This window comes from Chanodichthys erythropterus, chromosome 19 (assembly GCF_024489055.1).
Source record: "Chanodichthys erythropterus isolate Z2021 chromosome 19, ASM2448905v1, whole genome shotgun sequence".
Lineage (NCBI taxonomy): Eukaryota > Metazoa > Chordata > Actinopteri > Cypriniformes > Xenocyprididae > Chanodichthys > Chanodichthys erythropterus.
Window position 1 is genome coordinate 19,166,114 of NC_090239.1, and position 25,984 is coordinate 19,192,097.

At 35.5% G+C, this 25,984-nt stretch overlaps 3 protein-coding genes across 3 annotated transcripts; 2 read left to right on the plus strand and 1 right to left on the minus strand.

Annotated features, from left to right (window-relative positions):
* The first annotated feature begins 13 nt into the window (after window positions 1-13).
* tmem184ba (transmembrane protein 184ba) lies at window positions 14-13,741 on the plus strand. Its single transcript, XM_067368781.1, has 9 exons — window positions 14-537; window positions 2,600-2,821; window positions 2,909-3,074; window positions 6,952-7,042; window positions 7,200-7,275; window positions 7,359-7,450; window positions 7,567-7,736; window positions 10,481-10,675; window positions 11,741-13,741. The coding sequence occupies exons 1-9, from the start codon at window positions 529-531 to the stop codon at window positions 11,968-11,970; spliced, it is 1,251 nt and encodes a 416-aa protein (XP_067224882.1). The 5' UTR covers window positions 14-528; the 3' UTR covers window positions 11,971-13,741.
* A 148-nt stretch (window positions 13,742-13,889) lies between these two features.
* maff (v-maf avian musculoaponeurotic fibrosarcoma oncogene homolog F) lies at window positions 13,890-19,403 on the minus strand. The gene is made up of 3 exons (XM_067368782.1): window positions 19,202-19,403; window positions 17,034-17,107; window positions 13,890-15,726 (listed from the first exon to the last, which is right to left on the minus strand). The coding sequence occupies exons 2-3, from the start codon at window positions 17,067-17,069 to the stop codon at window positions 15,283-15,285; spliced, it is 480 nt and encodes a 159-aa protein (XP_067224883.1). The 5' UTR covers window positions 17,070-17,107; window positions 19,202-19,403; the 3' UTR covers window positions 13,890-15,282.
* Window positions 19,404-21,288: 1,885 nt separating this feature from the next.
* On the plus strand, window positions 21,289-25,481 carry tomm22 (translocase of outer mitochondrial membrane 22 homolog (yeast)). The gene is made up of 4 exons (XM_067369544.1): window positions 21,289-21,546; window positions 22,077-22,195; window positions 22,325-22,442; window positions 24,567-25,481. Exons 1-4 carry the CDS (start codon window positions 21,454-21,456, stop codon window positions 24,639-24,641), a joined length of 405 nt encoding a protein of 134 aa, XP_067225645.1. The 5' UTR covers window positions 21,289-21,453; the 3' UTR covers window positions 24,642-25,481.
* The last annotated feature ends 503 nt before the right edge of the window (window positions 25,482-25,984 follow it).

Sequence of the window (25,984 nt, forward strand, 5' to 3'; positions counted from 1 at the left end):
ACACACACAAGTATTTTTTTTTTTTTTAAGTATAGTATTACAAACGTTTGAAGACGATATAATTCTTTAAATGCATTATTTTCGCAAGTTGCGTCACTTGCGTCACATGACTTTTATTTTGAAGTTTTTGAAGCCGTAACCCATTTTAGAAAAAAGAAAAAGCTGCTTGTCGCAGACTTCACAGCCGCTTTCCACTTTTATCCCCGTTAAACTAATCCGCAAGAGATTTTATTCAACGGCAAGAGGAGTTGGGAAAGGAGGAACTGCCTTTCAACGCAATTCAACAAGGATTGTATATTAAATAATTTAGAAGAGTCTCGAAATACACTGTAAACGGTCCAAAGACGCGGTGAAGTACTACATGGGAACAAATATAAAAGAACGGAGCGCAGATTTCCTAGCAGAGATCAACGGCGCTGGGATATAAACATGGATGGCGGGCAGCAGCGATGGCTTTGATGAATTAAGGCCGAATCTCTTCTCGTTTGCTTTCCTTTGTGCACGCCGAATGATTTTAAATCTGCGTTTATGTTATTGGTAAGTTGTTCTAGTTTGTAGATACTTGGTTTTTTTCAATACTATTTTTTTCGTTCGAACTTCAACTATGTGAATAAACTAAATTTTTATTGCTCTTCCGAAAAGTGAAAGCTGAAAGCATTAAACAAATAAAGTTCGCCCCAAACAAATAACAGATCTGTCATTTAGTTATCGTCATGTTAATTCAAACCCTATGACTTTCTTTCTCACCAGTCACTGTTGACGTTCATTGTATCGTTTTCACCCATTCACTGTACATGAATGACTCGGAGTAATAACATCTTTTGTGTTCTGCTGAGGACAGAAAGTCATACAGGTTTCAGCAACGTTAGGTTAAGCAAATTGACAAAAAGGTATCTAGAAAAAAAAAGTAATAAAGTGAGCAAAGTCTCTTCGTCTTGTAAACAATGGCCATTCATTTATTAAGATGTGGGATATACATTAAGATGTAGACATGTTTGATAATTTAAATCCATATTTTACAATTTTAGTTAATTCTCATGTAAATTGTCAGTGGTGTGACTGTTATGTCTGAATACAGCCTCACTTCTTAATTTTTTGTTTCATCAAGTATTTTATAAGTTAGGGCTCAGAAATTCAGGTAAACACAACTAATCTTTATACAGTGGTTATCAACGTTAAATATATTGTGCTTCAATTTCCTATATAATGTTATGACCTTTCAATAAAGTTGGCATGAAATGAAAATTTATGTTTCATTTAAAATATAAAATTTTAAAATAAAATTTGGCCTTGAATCAAAATATCACAACTCAGTTTTCCATTGAAATGACCGACTTCTCTCTGACTTGTCCAAACATTTCATCCACTTAAACCCCGCACATTTCTTACAATTAACTGCAAGCTTGCATTCAGATCTGCCTTCATCCAATCAATAACTGATTTATGACAAAGTCCTCGCATATTACATTTTTTGGTTTGTTTTTTGATAATCTGTTTTACTGGTATGTACAAAACAAAACGAAAGAAAACATCTATTGCTATTTCCATTTCACTGTGACTAGTTTAAAGGGTTAGTTCACCTAAAAATGAAATAATATAATTTATTACTCATCCTCCCTAGCTGTTCCACACCCGTAAGACCTTCGTTCATCTTCGGAACACAAATTAAGATATTTTTGTTGAAATCCGATGACTCAGTGAGGCCTGCATAGCCAGCAATGACACTTCCTCTCACAAGATCCATTGATGTACTAAAAACATATTTAAATCAGTTCATGTGAGTACAGTGGTTCAATATTAATATTATAAATTGACGAGAATATTTTTGGTGCGCCAAAAAAAACAAAATAATGATTTATTTAGTGATGGGCGATTTCAAAACACTGCTTCAGGAAGATTCGGAGCATAATGAATCAGCGTATCGAATCATGATTCGGATCGCGTGTCAAACCGCCAAACTGCTGAAATCACGTGACTTTGGCGCTCCGAACAGCTGATTCGTTATGCTCCGAAGCTTCCTGAAGCAGTGTTTTGAAATCGGCCTATATAAGTTGTTGTTTTTTTTATTTTTTTGGCACACCAAAAGTATTCTCGTCACTTTATAATATTAATATTGAACCACTGTACTCAAATGAACTGATTTAAATATGTCTTTAGTACCTTAATGGATCTTGAGAGAAGAAATGTCATTGCTCCTATGGATGCCTCACGGAGCCATCGGATTTCAACAAAAATATCTTCATTTGCGTTCCAAAGATTAACAAAGGTCTTACGGGTGTGGAATGACATGAGGTTGAGTAATAAATTACATCATTTTCATTTTTGGGTGAACTAACTCTTTAAGCTCTACCTATAGCTCTGGCTGATTTTTAGTTTAATTTCTTTGCTTGTCCACATTATTACAGTGAAATGATTCATGATAACATCATGCTATTTCACACTCCTCTTTCATTTCCTCTGATTCACTTTCATGGCATTTTAAACCCCAAAATTGTTCTAGTACATCGTATTTCTGCTTTAGACCCTCTCATTCAGCATCTTTGATCCCCATATTGCCATATTACTGATTTTTAGCATCTTAATCTCTCTAATGGCGCAGCTTTTAAGACGTGACGTGCCCTTGTCTGATCATTTTGGAGAGGAAGTTGACGGGATGGCTCCAGGCTCGCTAGCCACAATGGCTCCTGCTGGGCCCAACATCTCCTGGTTCCCAGAGGCTCCTCTGCTCACTCCAGAACAGCCCATATTCTTAATGACTACGACGGCCCAGGCAGTGTCAGGCTTCTTTGTGTGGACAGCACTTCTACTCACTTGCCACCAGGTAAACAATGCCTAATCCAGTTGGGCTTGAGAATCTAAACTCAAATCTCTGTATTTCATTTTTATTTGTCTTTTTTTTTTTTTTCAGATCTACATGCATTTGCGATACTACAGCTCTCCCAAGGAGCAGAGGCACATTGTTCGGATCCTTTTCATCGTACCCATCTACGCCTTTGACTCCTGGCTCAGCCTTCTCTTTTTTACCAACGACCAGTACTATGTTTACTTCGACACAGTCAGGGATTGCTATGAGGGTAGGCAGTTTTTCTTTCAGCTGTCTTTGCATGTGGAGCTTTAAACGCGGCACAGCCTGTTGCAGCCTGTTTTATAGGTGACTCCTGCTAGAGCAGCTCTTTAGATCTGCAGTCAGCTGGGATTTCTAGAAGCGATTGTTGCATAGTAACCATGTTTTTCGAGCATCAGTGGAGCGGATGCACATGGATAAACTAATAAACCAGGTGCTCGTTTGACACCAGACTAATACAGTACAGGGATATTTGTGTTAACTAAAACCATAAAAAAATGTCATTACTTTAAATAAATAATAAAATATTACAAAAAATTCTAATTTTCATTTAGTTTGTTTAGGTACTAAAATAATTAAAACTAAATAAACTAAAGCTTAACTATATAGACATGTTTTAAAAAATGAAATTTTAACTACAATGAAAATGACAACAACATATAAAAATAAAATCAAAATCAAAATATTAACAAAAACTATACTCAATGATACTAAAATAACACTGGTACAGTGCCATAGCAAAATTCACATTAGTATGTTTTTAAGTGATGAGTAATTCATTTTGGTTCTGGCTTGGTTGCAAATAGCAAGTGGTATAATTTGATTTACATATATATATATTTGGATAGGCTTAATTGGGTGTGAGACTGTTCCAAATGTTATGTGGGGCAATTAAAGTGGGAGGGAGGGATTGTTGAGCTGTGGTTCACACTAACTAGACCTTCAGCTGCACTGCTGTCGACCTCTCGACTCAGCAGCAGCAGCAAAGCACACTGAAGAGCAGCTGTGGCTGCAGGGTTCATGTGTTATATATAGAGCTGAGCTCCAACCTTCACTGTCACAGCCACAGCCACACATACACTGCTCCACAGAGCAAGGGAATAGGACAAATTAACACCCACTAGGGATGCTGTAAATATCGGCACAGTTCAGTCGCTTCATAAGAGCGCAGTTCTTGAAATTGTCTACGTGAGTCTCACAGCCAGTTTTCATATCGTTTGCTTGATTTAATAAAGCGCATCATTTGTAAAATTGTATGTAAAATTCCATTAATTTTAGAAACATTATAGAAATGTTTCATGATATGAATTTGAGATTTCAACTTAAAGGGTTAGTTCACCCAAAAATTAAAATTCTGTCATTAATTACTCACCCTCATGTCGTTCCAAACCCGTAAGACCTTCGTTCATCTTCGGAACACAAATTAAGATATTGTGGATGAAATCCGAGAGGTTTTTTATTTTCCTATAGAAAGCAATTACCACTTTCATGGTCCAGAAAGGTAGTAAAGACATTGTTAAAATAGTCCATGTGATTGCAGTGGTTCAGCCTTAATGTTATGAAGCAGCGAGAATACTTTTTGTGCACAAAAACAAGACAAAAATAACAACTTTATTTAACAGTTTCTTGAACGAAGGTCTTATGGGTTTGGAAAGACATGATGGTGAGTAATTAATGACAGAAATTTTGTTTTTGGCTGAACTTACACTTTAAATGGAAGGAAATTAATACTTATATTCTGCAAGGATGCGTTACAAGACTTGAAATTTTGCAACCATTCACTTGGTTGCAATGGTATAAAAAGGGAGTCTAAATTTTGTAAAACTCTTTAGGTTTTCCTTTAACTACATATGTCAGCTTTTCTGAGGCAAGGCTGCTGGTAATTTCTTTAATGCATTGATTATGTATGGGTCTGTTGGTCTCTTTCCATTTTAAAGCAATAGCACACTTAGCCTGAAGCAAGCTAAAGTTGACTACTTTGCGCTTTCTTGCATTCACCACCAGATTTACTGGGTGTATATATAATATATATCTTGGAGCAAGAATCTTTGAATCTCATTACACTCCCACATACAATGATAAAGAGTACCAGTTTCTTGTTTGCATTTTAAACATCTGTCAGGAATATTTTTGGATTGAACTTAAGTAGCCATTTAGATTGCAACAGTTTGCATCTGGTATTGATGCTGTGGATTTGAGCAAATAAACAAGATTCTATCCATTCTTCCTTAAAATTATCTTCTTGAAATCATTCTTCCATGCTGATACATAAGATAAAGAACTCTCATTTGATCTCTCTAAAAGTATATTATAAAAGAATGACAGATTGCCCCATCCCGTAAAAAAATATGCAAAATTATCACAGAATAGTACCATGCGACACGTTTTCCGGGCGTATACAATAGTTTTTTTTTTTTTTTTTATGTATTATTTATTAAAATTTATGGCTGTTGGTTTTCTCTGCTCGACTGTGAGTTTGTGAGACTATTAGCTATGTAGTTCACTCTGACTTGCCCAGAAAAAGCACACAAGTTGTGAGAAATCAAGATTAATAAAAACACCATATGAAATACAATCCATGTACTTTCTTCTCTGAGGTGAATATATCCATTGTGTGTGTCGCAACAAAAAGTTATTGTGTTCACTGTCATCAGACAAATGTTCTTGTCTGGAGATATTCAACAGAGGGAAGAAAGTACACGGATACTTTTTGGGGATTTCTAGGTGTTGTATTTCATGTCGTGTTTTTATTCCTCTTGATTTCTCACAACTTTTGTGCTTTTTAAAAAAAGTGATTTTGTAATGGTGTGATTCATTTCTGAGCTGTAGGCATGTGACGGTATCACATTTTCCTGTTGCGATAATTGCTGAAGCTTTTATCACCGTATACAGTATTATTATGATATTGAAATAACATGAACTAAGATTAATAAATGCTTTATAAGTATTTTTCATTGTCAGTTTGGTAATAATGAATTAACGTTAACTAATGAAGCCTTATGTCGCTAAGTTTTACTGAACAATGACAAATAATCAGAATATTTTCAATCATTATAGGGCATGTTGTAGTCCAGATTAAAATATAAAAATGTTTAAGTTTGAAAATAAATAGCCTAATAAGGCTTTAAGTATTAAGTATTTGGTGCTGTGATGAACAACATTGCGACAACAAAAAATTTAATGGCTGTTTGAAGCATTTTAGATACTGTTCAGTAGCGCAGCTGCTATGTTTCCGGGGTAACCTCTGCATTTCTGCTGTTCCATCAGCACCCTCTGCTGTCAGAGACTGAACATGCACTTTCATTCAGCGCGTCTCCTTCACTCGTTCCACCATGTGCTTCTTGTGCTCGTTGGGCTTGTTTACATCTGAGTGCGTATGTCCCTTTGACGCAGCATACAGCAGTGTTGTGCATTTTATATGGTCGATGGGGAAAGTATTCTTAAAATGCATATAAAAATTTGAACAATTCATAATAAATAATTATTCATGGTATTTTGAAGTGCCCGCGATAACAATATCGTGCATATTCATTATCGTGAGATATCGTATTACCGAATATCGGCACATGTCTACTGAGCTGTTAGGTTTGATCCATGCCTTAGAACTCTTTTTTTTGAAGCAGCTTTTGAAATTCTTATGAATGGGAAAAATACCATGACTACAGAAAATGTATAAAATTTTTGTGGGTGTCCTATAATCTCTGGTGTAGAAAAGCACAGGATGCTGGTATTCACAGCCTTTTTAGATTTTTTTTTTCGTGCCATAGCCAGACCATCACGAGGGATGTTTTGCAGTGCACCACTGTGACATTGTTTGGCAAAGTCTTTCTGTTGGTGTTTGGTGAAACACTAATGAGGGGATTTAGTCAGAATGGTCTGCTATGCTTGACTGTCAGTGCCACAACATGAGATCAAACTGCATAAGACAGGTTCTTCTGATCGTTTAATCCACAACATTCTTTACTACCAAATGTTTACTGTTTTTGTACTCAAAAATGATCGCAAGACTTGAATGTCTGGTTTTGTATCACCTACATGAGATGAAAATACAATTGCAATTGTATTTCAATGCTAATTCAATCTATCTTTGATTTTTTTTTTTGCAGCATTTGTGATCTATAACTTCTTGAGCCTTTGTTATGAATACCTTGGAGGAGAGAGTGCTATCATGGCAGAGATCAGAGGAAAACCCATTGAGTGAGTTATTCTTTTATGAAAATGGCTTTTATTAATGCATGCCTCAGGATCAATTCTCTTCCTGATGTATGATGAGATCCTGCAGGTTGATTTGTGCAACTTTAAGTTAAGTAATAGCTTCACATCTTTATGTGAAACCGTTCTTGTTTTGCTGCAGGTCCAGCTGTATATACGGAACATGTTGTCTTTGGGGCAAGACCTACTCCATTGGCTTCCTTAGATTCTGCAAACAGGTTTGATTATTAAACGACTCACACAATCCTTGCACCTTTTTCCAGGTATTTTTGACTAATTTGTTTGTTCATTCTTTTCACAGGCCACTTTACAGTTCTGTGTGGTAAAACCCCTGATGGCCATGATTACAGTCATCCTACAGGCCTTTGGGAAGTATCGTGATGGTGACTTCAAGTATGTGCTTCTCATGTGATGTCTGATCTGTGGCTATGTTAAACTCTGTTACTCAAGATTCAAAGATTCTGAGTTTTTGTAAGGATCTGTTTATTGATTGGTTTCTTATCCCACAGTGTTGCTAGTGGTTACCTGTATGTGACTATCATCTACAACATCTCAGTCAGCCTGTCCCTCTACGCCCTCTTCCTGTTCTACTTTTCCACCCGAGACCTCCTCAGCCCCTACAGGCCCATGCTCAAGTTCCTTATGGTCAAATCGGTCATCTTCCTCTCCTTCTGGCAAGGTTAGCAGATCTGCTGCTAAAGAAATATTCAACATGAGATCAAAATGACCCCATTTACTTTAAAACAAGTCTTATTGTGTCTACGTTATTCTAAACAAAAAAATGTCTTTTTTTTTCATCTCAACCTGCTCCACCCATGAAATAACTGTCTTTTTCAGCTGACGTCATTTGGCGTTTATGCTACCCAATTATTGTTTTAGGCATCTGCATGTAATGTCAGTTCTTTAGCCTGACCCTACATCTTTTTTCTTCCTTCTTGTAACCCTTTTTTCAGAATATATAGTAAGTAGAGCTGTCGATTTAACACATTAATTTGGTGCGATTATTTATGGAATAAATAACGCCTTAAAATTATTAATGATTTTAACGCACCCCACCCCGGCCCAGACCTGTACGTCATCTTACATTGCATGCAGTTTGGTTACGAACATGATGCAGGGCAACGACTGAATGTGTGATGAAGCCTATTAGAATGCACTAAAATTCAAGTCATGGAGGGGAAAAAAAAAAATGTATAGGTTTTTGTCTTATATTTATATCATATGATAGAGTTTGGCAATATCACACGAACAAGAGTGCTGTTTTTTCCTAAATATCTGCCTGATTACAAATGTGTAAAAGTTAATATAGTGTTAGATTCTAGACACCCTATTGTCTGTTTTTGCTCAATTTCACCAATGAAAATAGTTCCAAACAAAGCAACAGCAGAACTGTTGTGCATCTCCGAACAACACACAGCATTGTTTCATTACTGAATGAATCCGTAGTGAGCCATTGATTCAGTAACCCTGAATGGGTTATAGGCTGCATCCAAAATCTTAGGCAGCTGACTTGTTGCCTTTCATATCAGACAGTGACTTTGCAGGCAGCGTTGAAGGTACCTCATTAAACTGATTTCAGACAGACTTCTGAAGCAGCACAATAGTTTAGATCTACAACAAAATATAGAGAGCTTTGGTGAAAACGAAGTGAATATTTAATAACTACAATAGTAATTTCCCACTAAAAATAACATCAAAAGTGGAAAACATTGATCGGAAACGTACATTTACGCACAAACTGACCACCAACCACAATTTTCAGATGCCATCTTTAATTTTTAGATTAACTGTCACAGAATTGAATGCACAGGATTGTGGGATATCAAAGGCAGCGAAGGGTACATCTATGCTGCTTTAAAAAATCGATCAGATGATGTTATCTCTGGTATTTGCCTTCTCAGGTAGAAGGTATTTGCGATTAATTAATCAGCTCATTAAGCAATTAAATTAGGTTAAACGTTTTTAAAGATCCCATTTTTCGTGTTTTTTTTTAAGCTTTGATTGTGTTTATAGTGTGCAATATCACATGTGTTCATGTTTCGCGTGTAAAAAAACACAGTATTTTTCACATAATTTACTTCTGTATACCGCTGTTTCCACTGTCATAAAAACGGGCTGATGACTTCCTTGTTCTATGAAGTCCCTCCTTCAGAAATACGTAACGAGTTCTGATTGTGCCAGCGGTTCCTGTGTTGTGATTCGATAGCAGCTTAGCGCTCCTTGCCCGGAAAGGTCACGCCTCTTACCATAACGTGTGCTGCACATAGTTTTACATGTGGATTATTGTGGTGTTGTGCCGAATTAACACAAAAGACAATAATTCCAGAGAGACTGAACTCTTTAATCTCCACAAGCAGCAACAGAAAATGTACAACGTTAGCACACACTCAGAAGAGTACCTCATACGGAAAACAGCCATATACATAAACATAGTCCCCTCTTGTGGCCATTATGTGCACTGCAGTCCAACATTAACTATTGCAGTAAGGATACCACAATTATAATTTTCGGGAACCGAGTTAAACATAAATTGTAACCATTGATCTCTAAGTACAGCGTCCCTGGGAAGGCCAAACAAAGGTGATTGGACTGCGGGATAAAAATAACACTGTTTCGACGACATGGCGACAAACACACTCTACAAACGCAACTCTTGCTCTTCTCCGTGGGAGCGCAACAAGACCACGCCCCCTTTTTTGTGTATTTTTGTGGGCGGAGGTTAGTCAAAAAACTGTTTTAGTGACGTCATTAAAGAAGGAAGTAGAGGGATGTAGTCCAAACTGGCCGTTTGATGTAGGCGACTTCTGTTAAATTAAATATCTCGCTTGGCATTGAACTTTGAGCTTTACAATTTTACAGATTTTATTTCTACTCTAACAACAACATTACACAATAACTAAAGTTTGAAACATGGGATCACGAAGAACGGGACCTTTAATGCTTGACAGCCCTAAATACGGAGCCCTGCACATGATGTATGGGCAAAAAATATATATATATGTTCTCGAATTAAGAATTTGCTCTCTTGTTTTAGCAAAACGTGGCCCCGATTTACTAATTTGTTTCCTCGTTTTAAGTAAATTGTGCACATGATTTAATAATTTTACTAAATCATGGCCACATTGTACAAATTCATTTCCTTGTTTTGATTTAACTAAAACAAGGGAATTAATTATTATTGTGTGCACGATTTAGTAAAATGAGGGAATGAATCATATTGTGTGCACGATGCTGGTGTATTAAGTCATGGGAACAGTTTGTACATTTGTACAATATACATATTTGTTCCTGCATGTCATGTGCGGGGCTGCCTGGTAATAGTAACAGTAATAAGTAACAGTTGTTGGGAATGCAGATTCATGTTGACTTTAAGGTATTTAAAGCTATTGGTAAACTGGTTATGTGATCTTGTTGGCCTTTCAGGCATGCTGCTGGCCATCCTGGAGAAGTGTGGTGCGATTCCTAAGATCAGCTCTCCTGAGGTTTCTGTCGGCGAGGGAACTGTTGCAGCTGGATACCAGAACTTCATTATTTGCATTGAGATGTTCTTTGCCGCATTGGCCCTGCGACATGCGTTTACATACAAAGTCTACATGGACAAAAGACTGGATTCCCTTGGTGAGCTTTAGACTTTTGCTCCTTTGTTAATGAACAAATTGTGTTTTGTTTTTTTTGTTTGTTTTTTTCCCTTCCCCAATATATGTAAAATGCTTATCGTTAAAAATAAGTTTAATTACACTCTACTGTTCAAAAGTTTGGGGTCAGTAAAATTTTATATACGTTTTTGAAAGAAGTCTCTTATGCTTAGAGGCTGCATTTATTTAATCAAAAATGCTGTAAAACACTAATATATTTTAAAATGTAATTATTCCTGTGATGCATTACTCCAATCTTCAGTATCACATGATTTTTTTTTTTCAGAAATCATTCTAGTATGCTAATTTGATACTCAAGAAACATTTCTTGTTATAATGAATATTTTTGTGGAAACATGCATTTTTTTTCATGATTATTTGATAAATAGAAAGCGCAAAAGAACAGCATTTATTTTAAAAAGTAATTTTTGTAACAGTAAACTGTCTCTTGTGATCAATTTAATGCATCTTTTTTGAAGAAAAGTATTAATTTCTTTTCCTTTTCAGCTCACTCCAAACTTTTCAAAAGTAGAATATTTATTTATTTATTTATTTATTTATTTTACATTCCAGAATGTTTTATTGAAATTTCAAGAACAGTCATCCTCTCTTAACATTTTGTCACAATAGTAATGGCTTGGATCTCATGACTTTTCTCTTTTCCTCTTCTGTTTTTTATGTAAATCATCATTTATTCCTCAATCCATCCATTAATATGGCTGATCTCTTATTTCAATGATTCTTCTTTTTTTTTTTTTTTTTTCTTGCTTTCATTTTCTCTTCGTTTTATTTGGTCATCCCATGCGACACATCCACCCTTCCGCCCATTTCCATCCTTTCTCTGTTTCTTATTTTCATGCTGCACTCTAAAGGCCCTGTTCCAACATATGGACAGTACGGTAGGCTACAGTTCTTGATCTTAACGCCCATCTCCTCTCTTTGATAGTGTAGGGACAGTGAAATCTTAAAGGGATAGTTCGCTTATCCTCTCTTTCTCTTCCCTCATGCCGTCATCAACCTCTAATTAAGTTCTCCGTCCTTCTCAAAGGTCGCTGTGCCCCCATGAAGAGCATCTCCAGCAGCTTGAAGGAGACCATGAACCCTGGAGACATGGTTCAGGATGCCATCCACAATTTCTCCCCAGCCTACCAACAGTACACCCAGCAATCCACCCTAGAGCAGGGAGTCACCGCACCACCCATATCCCGTAATCACAACTGCTTGAGCGCCCGGGACAATGAGAAAACCCTGCTGCTTAGCTCCGACGATGAGTTTTAACTCACTCCCCATCGTCCTGAGTGAAGGTACTCCATAAGGGACTGTTTACCGCTGTGGTAGTGTAATGATGAGGTTAAGATAACATAGGAACAGGTTATTAAAGGACCATCTTAAGCAAGTAGTGACGCTCTAGCGTAGTAGAATATGAAATTAAGCTGCTTATACTTGCTTAGTTTTTAAAACAGACTTTAATGATGCGCTTTTGTCCGATAATGTTGTTTATACAAAGACTTTAATAATACATTCATTTATACGCATTTTTAGCCAAATTTTGAAATCCTACGTGGTCTGACTCTTCAACGTTTGAATTGATGTATTTTTTTTTGTTAAGCTTCTAGTTTTACATAGTGGATGTTTGGACATCCCAGCATATTTATAAAGAGCAGTGTATTGGAGGGCCCCCCGTTTGGTGGGAATGTTTCCGTTTCTGATTTACAAGTTCAAGTGCACCTTTGCTTTCGTTTCATCAGTGTTTATAGCTCCCCCAGTGATTTAAAGGGCGGGTACGGCTGTGAATGAGAGAGCACAGCGACGGTAGAGGCAGTACCAGCTGTTTAAACACAACGTTGTTGTTTTGACGGATGAATCAAGGGACGGGGAGAGGTTGATGGTCCACGATAAGATTACAGATTAACGTAGTCTGGATTATATGGCTGTAATTGGAGCATTACTTGCCTGGTGCAGATTAGCACAAGCTTTCGTGAAAGAATGATCATCCTGGACCACTTAAAACATCTTTCTAGGTTAGCTGAGAGGTTTAAAAATAGATTTAGGTTATGCTTTTTAGTGTATGCTAGACTTCCACAGAGAAAGCAGTCAAGTACCATCCGTGTGCTGATGTCTGTCTGATGAAAATGCGAACTCTGTAAAGGGACATTTCACCTAATTCTGTCATCATTTGTTCTCCTCATGCCATTCTAAACCTGTATGGCTTTGTTTCTTCTGCGAAACACAAAAAAGATATTATTTAGAATACTTTTGTTCATACAATGAAAGCCAATGGAGTCCAAATCAACATTGAACCCCATTGACTATCATTGTAAGGACAAAAAATATTTCAAAATATCTTCTTTTGTGTTCCACAGAGAGTAAGTCGTACAGGTTTTAACCAACATGAAGGTGAATAAATGATGACGGCATTTTTCATTTTTGGGTGAACTATCCCTTTAATAGGCATTGTTCCTAGATATCCCTCTAGAGGGTGGCATTTCTCACAGTTCATACCCTTTATCTTTATGGGACATGCCTGTTATCACTGACCCTTTGAGAGCCACGCCAAAGTCTCTCCCATTCTTTAGAAGCTTCCGCCAATGCGCTTTACCTCTTCAGATAGCAGTAGGCCCTTGAAAACCAAGTTTGAAGCTTGCAGTTGGTTATATAGCACCTTTTGAGTTACTTATTAACTGTCCTACGCTTTTATTGGTACAATAGAGGCCAGTATAAACACAATGCAGCTGGAACCAAGTACGAGTATGTATGGTACCTGCTTGTAGTTATGTTAGTGTTTTGCAGTGTATTCTTTGTAAGGGGAGGAATTCTTTTATTATTAATATAGATGTTATCATAACTTGCACTAAGCAGTTTTGTATATTTAGGGGAAATCCAAATATCCTAGGATATTTTGGCAAGCTATTTGTGTACCGTCGAACCATGCATTATTATTATTCAGAGAGTGGATTAAAGTAACATAGAAAGCGCTGTTACATTTAAAAATATATATATATTTTGTGGAAACATATTTTGAAGTTACACTAAGACATTCTTTGTACCGTCATGTTATTTTAAACAGAGCATTATGTATTACTATGTCAAAGATTTGCTTCTATTTTTTCCCTTGATGCTCTGACCTAGGAAACAATAAAGAATTTTGTCTGTAAATATTTGTGCCGATAGTTTTCACTCAATGAACACATGTAATTCTATGTACAATATATACAACATTTATTTCAATTAAATGATATAAAATAGACAATGAATTTACCATAGAAAAATACAGATAATAAATACAAACGTCAATTGTTTTTTTGTTTTTTTTGTGCTCTGCCCTCTTACAAAACATTCGGCACATTGTTCTGAAGCACAAGTGTCATGGGCATGATATTACCAGGGTTAGATTCTCAGTACTGATGATGACATTGCTAACTACGCTTAATTAGAAAATCACCAGAGATATCCGTGTTTAACATGGCCGATCATTACCTGATCATACAGTATTACCCTGTTTACTGGAATAAACAAGGCTTGTAGTCTGCAAGAGTCATCTCAACAACCACGGGTTAATGTAATGTACATGTGATATCATTTTTGTCTTTCACTTTCCTTCTGTCACTTTCTTATCCTCCTTTTTTTTCCCCTCCCATGTGAGCCACTAGTGCTCACTTCTCCTTCTGGCTGCGCTCTTCCCCTTTGTTCTCTAATTTCACATCTTCCTCAGATTTCCCCTCCACTCTCTTTTCCTTCTAATGGTATTTTTTTAATATTCCAGCTTTCCAAAATATTCAGATACGTTTTAATCATAAATAGCAAATAATATATATGGTCTTGGTTTTAAATACAAAAATACCACTACAAACAAGTTGCTCTAATATTAGTACAAATATGACCCTCACACATACTGAATCATATTACAAGTAATGGGGCTGCATACCTTACCATTACTAAACTAATAACTCATTACAACAAGTAAACATTACAAAAACAAAACAAAAACACAATAATTAAAAGAATGACCCCAAACTAGTCAAACAGAAGTAGTATATAGACAGATCACAGCACAAATTACCTTCAAACATCTTGTTTGGAACACAAATAAAATAGCTTTTATGTCTGTTGTTGAACATTTGTCTTTTATACAAACATTAAAATATATAAATGGCATGTATCAATAGATCTGCATGTTCTCTAGTCCCATGATACGTTAATACCATGGAGATATTCCAGCACAACTAACCATCTGAAATGTTGGTGGTCCCACATGATAGCAAGTTTTAGCACTATTTTTTTATGTATCACCAGCCAGAAAGCACAGTAATGGGCATAAAAACAGCATAATGCTATCATTAGCAATAGCTTTGTGTAGACTTCTACACTTGTCATGATATTCGAGGCCACAACAACAGTACTGAGATTATTCTTGGACATTTATTAGACTGTATATGCAGTCTGTATGTGTTTATATATGTAAGTGAATCTGTAATTCCCAAGTGGTACTTGTTTTTCTTCCTGTATATGTGAGTATACATGGTCCTGTCTGTCTGCGCGGTCATACTGTGTACCTAATGTGTGTCTGCGTCTCCATGCGAGCGAGGTGCCCTAGGATGCTCCTTGCTCTCTAGGGGTGTGCACCTGCTGCGGTGTCTTCACTATGGTAATGACGGAGGCTGTGTTCAGACGGGGTGTGGTGGCTAGCAGACTGCCTCCTCCAGATTCCAAACCTCTGGCAAAACGCTGGAGGGCAGCGAGGCGGGCGCCCAGCCCTTCCAGCTCTCGCCTCATGCCTGCGTTCTCGGCTCCCAGCCGCTCCACCTCCCGCTGCAGCTCCTTCTTCTGCTGTTCCAGGGCCTCGCGCTGCGACACGCGCTTCACCCGGCAACTCGCCGCGTAGCCGCGGTTTTTCAGCGTGCGCCGCCTCTGCTTCAGCTTCTGCACCTCCTCGCGCGACAAACCGCGTAAGTGCATGTTGAGCTCGCGCACCGATAGCGACATGAGCTCACTGTCACTCAGCACTGGGACGTTCTCCCCACATTCCCTCTTCACCTGAAACAATGGCACAGTTGTATGAAGCAAAACTAAACATACTTTATCAAGGTTTAATTTGATACTTTACAATAGGGTCTCATTTGTTATTAATGTATTAACATGAACTAAGAAAGCAATAGATTTGTTAACAGTATTTATTCATCTTTGTTAATGTTAGTTAATAAAAATTCTGTTCATTGTTTGTTCATGTTAGTGCATTAACTAATGTTAACAAATACAACTCTTGATTTTAATTATGTGAATTTCAACATTTACTAATACATTAACAAAGATTAATAAATGCTGTAGAAGTACTGTTCATTCTTCATGTTAAAGTAGTTAACTAATGTTAACTAATGAAACCTTATTGTAAAGTGTTACCTTATTTATAAGTGATATTTAAGAGCCAATAAGTATTGACTACAAAAATATATTCGCTACAGACATTTTTGAATATTGAAAATAATAATTTTAACAGAATATTCAGTTAAATTTCTGTTAAAAATGGCAGCTGTGGTTGCCAGAAAAATACAGTAAAAATGTTTCGGGTATTATGGTATGTAATATTGGTGCATGTATCAACCTTTTTTTTTTTAACATACAAACTTTTGTGGCTATTTGTAACTTGAATGCAAGGCTTCCAGTGTCATCCAGTTTGGTTATTTTAGCTGTACGAAAACAGCCCGTTATGCAGTTTGATATTACAAACTGGTATTTCTTATCATATTATTTTAATTTATCATATTTATGAACACTGGTTTGTAGCGCAAATAGTTTTACAGTTTACTGAACTTATTCTTTTAGTTATCTACCTATTGTGGCTAATGAATTGGAAGTCACAGAAATGTATGTTTTTGTTTTGTTTTTTTAAGTCACAGTGATTTAATGTTAATATACCGAAAAAAAAAAAAATTCTTAATGTACTAATAACCACCATAATAATACAGGTGGTTTATCAGAGTTCATCATAATTGTCTGGTCCATAAAACATGGCCAGAACTTGTATATAGACAGCGCACAGTATCATACACACAAAGAAAAAATCCCACACAATGACTACTGGGAATGTCCTTTTACCATTTTTACTTACATTATACAGTAATTTATGGATTTTACAAGCACAAACATAAACAGTGTTTATAGTAAAATTACATATGAAGCAGTTACACCATTTACAGTTTTTTTGTGTATATGGAAAGGTAACTTACAGTTAACCAATTAACAGGTTTTTACTGTAACATTTTACAGTATTTTTATGTAACAATTACATTTTTTTTTCTCAGTGTGACAAAAAAAAAAAGTGTATTCAGTAAAATGATCTTTACCTTGAGTGCTTTACTAGCTCTGCCGTCTGAAGTCATTGTCTGGTTTTATGTATCCCTGAATGTATCCCTGAAACCTGTAAATATCAAATAATCAGATTAAATCAAGTGAAAATGTTATAAAATCGCAGTGTATTGTGAATTTTATTTTATTTTCATTTTTAGTCGATATATCTGCCGATAATTGGCTTTTTTGGTAACACTTTACAATGAGGTTCGTTAGTTAAACTACATTAGTTAACATGAACTAATAATGAACTGCACTTCTACAGCATTTATTAATCTTTGTTAATGTTAATTTCAACATATACTAATAGGCCTACATTATTAAAATCTTGTTAACATTAGTTAATGCACTGTGAACTAACATGAACAAACAATGAACAACCGTATTTTCATTAACGTCAACGAAGATAAGTGAATACAGTAACAAATGTATTGCTCATGTTAGTTAATACATTAGCTAACTAATGTTTAACTAATGAACCTTATTGTAAAGTGTTACCGCTTTTTTATTATCGGCATAGATTTTTTTTTTAGCAATTCCCGTTTACACCAAGAATGATAACTATATTAGCATCCACACCAATGCACAATATCTTTGTTTATTCTAAGCTCGCGCTGCAGTTTTGCCGTCTATGCTCGAGCTCTTTAAAGCAGGAAGGATTCTGATTGGCTGTCAAAAAATCATTTTGAAATTGATGTGTTTCCAATGTATTGTTTCTCTGTACCACTATCGTTATAGTTGTAATGTGGACTACATTTTTAAAACTATATCTTTATCGTTATAGTTAAGTGGTTTGAACGGACCTTAAATTTGTTTATTTTACAGATTATCATGTTCAAATTATTTTTTATATTGATCAATTTTCCAAATAATCATTTCTAAATATGTAAAATAAATATAAATACATTTAAATGCAGTAATTGTTAAGTGTTATTTACTATCTTTAAATAAATAGTATGATATAATATCGGCTTTGTAAGATATCATAAAAAAATTAATATCGGTCGACCCGAACAGGTGTATCGTGTCATAGCTGTTAATGTATCGTGGGTTTTAGCAGGGTGTACTGACCAATGAGAAGGATCTAGAAGACAGGAACTAGACGCTTATAAATATAAAATGTGGTGTGTGTGGTCAAATTGTGAACACTGCATCTTTAAGACCAACATAAACTTCCAATTCGTTCCATTTTTCTAAATCTAGACTTCCCGTATCCAAACTGTAGCACTTTTTTTTCTTGACAGTGAATCATGACTGGTCAAAGTCCAGATGAAGAACTAAACGCTGCTGCTGACCATGAGTTTCCCGTCATGTGTGGGAAGTGCACCTATCATCCGCGAGCTGCCTCAAATAACCGCCTGAGCTTTTCCACAGAGTCACAGTGATTCAGCACAAGTCCTCCATTCCTATCTTCGCAACAGCTCCTTACTTTCCTTTCACATCTCATGTTTTACGTCATTTATAAAATTCCCAGTAACCCAGTAACAACAAATATTATCACTCACATATAAAATGATCTCATATAAAACCCAGACAGACGATTTAGTAAAACAACAAAAGTCTTGGGCTGTCGTTTTCCCTCAAACGTCTTCAGTTCACATGCTCCAAAATAAACACTGCGTAGCGTACCCAGCGACAATTTAATGCAAACATTTCAATTTTATTATTGTATATAAAACATAATGAATAGGTGTAACAACGCAAGAACTCGTTTATTACATAAGACATTACCAGTTCAAACCAAACCAATACATTGCTGACTAGTCGTTTCTCATAGTAAACAACATAACGTTACATGTTTAGCGTAGTTTTTGACCATAATACATCAAAAAATGTTAATAAAAACATGTATAAATCTTATACATTTTAACGGTGTGAATCGACAACATCTAAGCTATTTCCTTATTACGCGTTAGCTTGTTGCTACACCTAACATCGTGATATAAACACACGCTATATGCGCTCATGATGACTAATACTATTAAAATGTTTAATATACGACTCCAAATAATCTTAATACAACATTTAAGCCATAACAGTATCAATTGTGGATGTTATGTTAAAACAAACACTGTGACGGCATGTACTACAGCAGCTTTGCTAACAGCCCTCGTTTCCTTAGTGTAAACAAATGTCGAAAGGAGGAAAAAATAGAAAATCTTGCCTGGTGTTGATTTCTCTTCTGAGCTGATTTCAAACGAAGATGAATATGGATCAATCCACGATTCTCACTGCTGGTCCGGTATTTCGACTGACATACGTTATCGCAGCACGGCCCGTGTTTAGACGGACTAGAGAGCTAAACGCCTTTTTCCCGGAATCAGTCCACCATCAGCGGGGCTGGATCCTTTCATTCATAAAAAACACACACAAGATGACTCAAGCCTTTAAGAATGAGGGCGGGACCTCAGCACACAAAAATATCAGTCAACAACGTTGTGAAACATTTTTGTATTAACCCATTAAATCCCATCGACATTTATGTTTATATGGTCTAAAAAAAGAGTTGTGTAGCCTGTTTTAAAATGAAAGTGCAAACTGTCAACATGTTTACAAGGTGAGCACAGCCATTGAATAAAATGTATCATCCATAAAAATGGTCAATCTCCTAATGTCAGTCTCTTTCATTAAAGGATTAGTTCACTTTCAAATAAAAATGTCCTGATAATTTACTCACCCCCATGTCATCCAAGATGTCCATGTCCTTCTTTCTTCAGTCAAAAAGAAATGAAGGTTTTTGATGAAAACATTCCAGGATTATTCTCCTTATTGTGGACTTCAATGGCCTCCAAACATTTGAGGTCAAAATTACAGTTTCAATCCAGCTTCAAAGGACTTTAAACGATACCAGACGAGGAATAAGGGTCTTATCTAGCGAAACGATCAGTCATTTTCAAAAAAGTACAACTGTATATGCTTTAAAAACACAAATGATCACCTTGCATATGCTTCTGCCAAAACCACACTTTCGTATTCTTCAAAAAGCTTACGCTATGTCTTACGCCTTCCCTGTATATTCAACTTACGGAACGAACGCAGCGCCAGTTCTGTTTTTTTCCGTAAGAAGAATAGGAAAGGCGTAGGACATACAGCGTAAGATTTTTGAAGAATACGGAAAGCGTAAGCATGTGCAATGTGATCATTTGTGTTTATAAAGCATATACAGTTGTATTTTTTTTCGAAAATGACTGATTGTTTCGCTAGATAAGACCCTTATTTCTCGTCTGGTATCATTTAAAGCCCTTTGAAGCTGCACTGAAACTGTAATTTTGACTTTCAACTGTTTGGAGTCCACTATAAGGAGGATAATCCTGGAATGTTTTCCTCAAAAACCTTAATTTATTTTCAACTAAAGAGAGAAAGACATGAACATCTTGGATGACATGGGGGTGAGTAAATTATCAGGAAAATTTTATTTGAAAGTGAACTAATCCTTTAAGTTTGTACATGCTAATGTTTTTTGAGCTTGTATTGTATCATTTTAACATTTCAACCCCCTTAAATGTTTGAATTTATATGTTGGAATTTGTATTGAAAGATGTCTGTCAAAGCTCCATAAAAGAAAGTAGGCTATATGTAAAACACATTCATACAGCATATACATATTTTATACATAGCCTATGATTCAAAGCTATATAAGGTATGACTTCTCTTTTTCCTCTATATATCATGATTACAATACAAACAAACATTTATGAGATCATATTTGTAATCAGTGTGGCAACACCCTTATTTCTGAATAATTACTAGGCTAACTGATTCATTGCAATTACAAATTATTGTTACATAAAAAAAAAATGAACCAAAGTAAAAGGAAATGGTTTCGCAATTCTTTTCCCCACAAAATTACATGTTACTAAAAAAGATGCTGATGTTAATGCAGCCTATTGTTTACTACTTTAACCTCGTAGTTTCCCATTGATTACAATGCTTTCACTAACTTAAAAACGTCTTTTGAAAAGTTTCATCCAAGTATTAATGCGAACCAAATGTGTTACATAGCATCAGACAAACAAAAAAATAATAATCTATTGATTCCAAACTCCCACGTTAGACTTTTTTTTGTGAAGTGACGTGTAAACTACGTGATTTGGGTTCCTCTTCTGCTTCATATTAATAAAAACTGGGGGAATTGTGTCAGTGAGCGCAATCTTCCACTATTTCATCGTCCCACTACTACGCAATCATGAACTGCAGTAAGACCTCCCTGTCGATAGGTGTCTCAAAATATGTCGTTGTGCTTCCTTACAAGGAACCGGGCGAAGTACATCCGTCTCACATGTAACCCAAGTGACCTCAGGTTTCAATGCGTGCTCTTTGAATCTAAATCACTGTGAAGCTGCAAAACACTGTTGTGGTCTTTTGACAATTATAATTTAAAGCTTATCGTTGAAATTGGCTTCTGTCATATTTTAAATGGCTACCATCCAGGAGCTGTCTCCAGACTCTGGCCGTGTGGAGACACGACCGCCCGCAGACGAGATCGAGGGAGATGATGAAGATGAAGAGGTACGTTACTTGATTCATTCTGCAATTTTGCTTGACCTCAAGAAATTGTAAAGATATTGGACAATATGAGGAAACAGACCAAAGCTTGTTTGGTGCTGGCATAGCCAATATTAGCTATTTAGCCGGCCAAACCTTGCATGAAATGAAGAGACTGCGTTTTAAGCAGTTTGAGTATTTCTCTCACTTTTTCCCCCCATTTCAGACATTTGTTCTGCACAAGTGACAACTCAGATAATTATCTTATATATTCATTATAAATAAATATATTAATTTATAAATAAATATATTCATTATAAATAAATTACTTTTTACGTTATAGCATTTGCCCTTTTATCAGTGTTAACATTTCATATGCACAAAGTATATCAACATCATATTGCACACTGTTAGTAGAAGCCTTCAGTTTTTGAATGCACGTGATGAATAAGCTTTTTCATTGTGTCCTGAGTTACCATTTTGACTTTTACTTTATTTTGTCTCATGGCTGCATTTTAGAGACTTCTTTTTTTTTTTTATTTCTTCTCTCCCAGCTGGATGAAACATTGTTGGAGAGGTTGTGGGGTCTCACAGAGATGTTTCCAGAATCACTGCGATCAGCAGCTGAAGTTTCTGCACAGTGTTCGCTATCTGTAGCCAAAAAACTTTACAGGTGGGTTGCTGGCAGTTGACCTCACAATTAAACCCGTACTGGTGCTTTAATTCTACAACCAATGATCTTTTAGGCTACATATTATTTAAGCATCTTTTTTTTTTTTTTATATATTGTGCTTTCTTGTAGTTTTTCTCGCTCGGCTCTATGGGTCGGTACCACTTCCTTTATGATTCTGGTTCTGCCGGTTGTCTTTGAGACTGAGAGGTTACAGCTGGAACAACAACAATTACAACAGCAGAGACAGGTAATTTGCACCAAACTTTTCACCTTCCTTGTGATACCATACCCAAGTAATAAAAAATTGCTTTATATTTTAATAATCATTGGTTGTAACTTCACAATCCAAAAGATTATACATACAAATGAAAGAGTCTTATGGAATTACTGCAAAAATAGCGTCACATTATGTAACACTAAAAAACTCAAAACTGTGTGTGTGTGAGTATGTATATATAATATATATATGTATATATAATATATATATATACATATATATTATACATACACACACACACACATACATCAGACAATAAGAACTGCCCGATGGCCCGGGACCAGTGTGAATGACACTTGGGTCAGTTGATGGAACTGTCACTTGCCCAATCGGGCCAGTGCTGTAGGGGCGTTATCGTTATATATTGTCTATGATATTGTAATTGTTGATTTAACGATCTGACAATATTAAGTATGTCCCTCACTTTACAAAAATCATACAAAAACACACCCATTGAGGGCACGCATGCACTACGTGACGTAGTCTAGTAGCATAGACTAGTTTAGACTATTAAAGGATTAGTTCATTTTCAAATAAAAATTTTCCTGATAATTTACTCACCCCCATGTCATCCAAGATGTTCATGTCCTTCTTTATTCAGTCAAAAAGAAATTTAAGGTTCGAGGATTTAAAACATTAAACATTCCAGGAAAAAAGTAAAACATTCCGGGATTTTTCTCCATAAAGTGGACTTCAATGGAGCCCAAACGGTTGAAGGTCAAAATTTACAGTTTCAGTGCAGCTTCAAAGCGTTGAGCATTTATGGTTAAAACGTATAAAATTTTAATTTTTTTCTTTAGAAAATGAGCGATGTTTTCTCTAGATAAGACCCTTATTTCTTTCTGGGATCGCTGTAAACTGTAATTTTGACCTTTAACCGTTTGGGCTCCATTGAAGTCCACTATATGGAGAAAAATCCTGGAATGTTTTCATCAAAAACCGTAATTTTTTTTCAACTGAAGAAAGAAAGACATGAACATCTTGGATGACATGAGGGTGAGTAAATTTTGAGTAAATTTTAAATTTGAAAGTGAACTAATCCTTTAAAATTCATTTAGAATGGCCCCAGATTTCAAGATAAGGGTAAAAAATGCCCCTGTTTGTCTTTTATATTTATATAATTTAATATACTTAACTAATACTACACGAAGAGTGCCATTTTTCTCCAAATATCAGCATGATTACAGATGTGATATTGATTTTATACAACGAACAGTTTAATAAATAAGCAGTCTATATTAAGGGATTTACATTTTGGACACCAAATTGCTTGTTTAACTATTTCAGCAACGAAAATAGTTATTCAATTTTAAAAATAGTATTTCAATTTTCAAATTGATTTCAAATAACAGCATTTAACGTTTTATATTTTCAACATTTTAAAACATTATTTATGCATCTGTAACTGCTCTTGACTGATTAACTTTAATAAAGTTTAATCTATAGTTTTATAGTTATACATTATATTACAATTTCTATGTACCTGAAAATCTCCTTTTTAAGCCTACATAAACTGAAAAGCACCGTTTCATTTATATGTTTGTTCTGTTGTATTTATTTGTGCTTTTACTTGTAATTTGTTTATATGTTCCTATTTTATTACTTACTGTTTACTTGTCTAGCAATATTTAACATTTAAGTTCAAAAACAACAGAAACAATAACTAGGCTTATTTTATAGGCCCGTTTTCTTTTCTTTTACCTTAAGTTTTTGTCTGAAAATTTTGGCAGGGCAAGGAAAAATGTGAACCTCTGGCCTTCATAGTACCTCAACCTTAAACAACTGAACTTTCTTACACATCCCTTAAAGATGTTAAAGACTTGTTTGGGATACGTCCTACTGCATTTTTTTTGCATTATTTCATGTTTATTTGTCATTCCCACGTGTAAATAATGTAAAGCAGTCCTCACTTCTCTTATAAATCGTTGGTTAACATGTTAAATATCATTGAAATGCCTTTTTGTAAAAAAAGAAAAAAAAAAAAAGTCGAGTAATTATGCCTGTTTATTTTTTATTCATGTGTTTTATGTTTCTTTTTCATTAAAATATGAATTCATTTCTCATTTGTTTTGTCCTTTTTTCTGCTTTTAATAGATTTTGTTGGGTCCGAATGCTGGCATGTCTGGAGGAATGCCTGGAATGATGCCTCCTGCTCCTGGAAAGCTGTGATGATGTATATAATGTAACATCCATGAGTTGTAGAAGAAGAAGGGGAAAGAGAGAGGGAGCAGGAACTGGAGAAAAGAAGATGCTGTGGTTGGTCAACATCAAGAAGTCATTACCCTGTATAGATTCTGTACAATGGAGATCATGATGACTTTTAATGAACTTCCCTCTCTCTCTGCCTTTCTCACAAAAACATTCTGCATAGACTGACGTCCAAGCTCTGACCTTTTACTTTTTTTTTTATTATAGCTGTCTATCTAATAACATGTGTTTCAGAGAGAGACTATAGCATCTGTTGGGAATATTTTGACTGTGTTGTAGGTGCATTATATTTCTAAGAGAGTGTTTACGGTGTAATGTTGGCCATTGTAATGCCGGATTAACACTGAGGTTGTAGAGAACCTATAACAGCATTTAAAAGATCTGTAATATTTATCAGGGCATGCAAAGCCAATGTTGATTTTGAAACTTTATCTGTCTACAAATTACGGTTGTTTTTTGTTTTTGATTCAGAAATGTTAAAACGTTTAGAAGTGGTTCTCTACCAACAGTGTCTTTTACAGGTAGAACTAATATCATGCAAAGCCTCTGCAGTGTTTATTCCACAGAAAAAGCCATACAGTGTGCAGAATCATTGTGAAATATTAGAGAAATATTGTTTCCAAACATGGTACTTTCAGTAGTGAGTAATCCTGTTTGCTCTACATGATGGGAATAAAAACAAGTCCTCCTCTGTCCTTCTTTTGTGCATACTTTATATTTCATATGTTGAAGAATTGTAGAGCCAGACTGGTGAAGTGCGCCTCGGAAATTCAAGCAAAATAAAAGTGGCAAATTTCAGTTGACACTCCAGTGATGATTTGATCAAAATAGCATAGGTTACTTCAACCTAACATTAATAATCTTTTAACGTTGAATAAAATATTCCCACAGATCAAACAAAAATTTCCTCATAATGACTATTGCTAAATTCGGAACTGCATACTACTTGTACTATTTCTGCCATACAAAGATATAGTAAACGTAGTGTAGTGTACTATTATGCGTTTCCGAATTCAGCATATTCTTTTCCTATTTTCCAGAGGTGGAAATGACGCCACAACAAGGAATGACGTCAATTTAAAAGTCCTTGTTCGTATAAAAAATTACTAATTATTTCCACACAAGATTTATGATTATTCCACTTTTTAGTTTAAATGATCATACTTTCTTGAAAAAAAAAGGCTATTTGTGATCATGTTTTGAGATCGTAGCAAAAATAAACTTTATAAAAAAAAGTCATGGTAAAACTTTCAAAACAGTTTTAAAGAAAAATCTAAAAGTAAATAGACAATAAAAATCTGCGA

Bases quoted from the DNA above. Each gene is read 5' to 3' on its own strand.
- tmem184ba (XM_067368781.1), top strand. The intron at 3,075-6,951 runs GTAGGCAGTTTT...TTTTTTTTGCAG, and splicing joins AGTCAGGGATTGCTATGAGG to CATTTGTGATCTATAACTTC. The intron at 7,737-10,480 runs GTTAGCAGATCT...TTGGCCTTTCAG, and splicing joins CTTCCTCTCCTTCTGGCAAG to GCATGCTGCTGGCCATCCTG.
- maff (XM_067368782.1), bottom strand. From the start codon at position 17,069: ATGACTTCAGACGGCAGAGCTAGTAAAGCACTCAAG. The intron at 15,727-17,033 runs GTAAAGATCATT...CCATTGTTTCAG, and splicing joins GAGCTAGTAAAGCACTCAAG to GTGAAGAGGGAATGTGGGGA.
- tomm22 (XM_067369544.1), top strand. From the start codon at position 21,454: ATGGCTACCATCCAGGAGCTGTCTCCAGACTCTGGCCGTGTGGAGACA. The intron at 21,547-22,076 runs GTACGTTACTTG...CTTCTCTCCCAG, and splicing joins GAGATGATGAAGATGAAGAG to CTGGATGAAACATTGTTGGA. The intron at 22,196-22,324 runs GTGGGTTGCTGG...GCTTTCTTGTAG, and splicing joins GTAGCCAAAAAACTTTACAG to TTTTTCTCGCTCGGCTCTAT.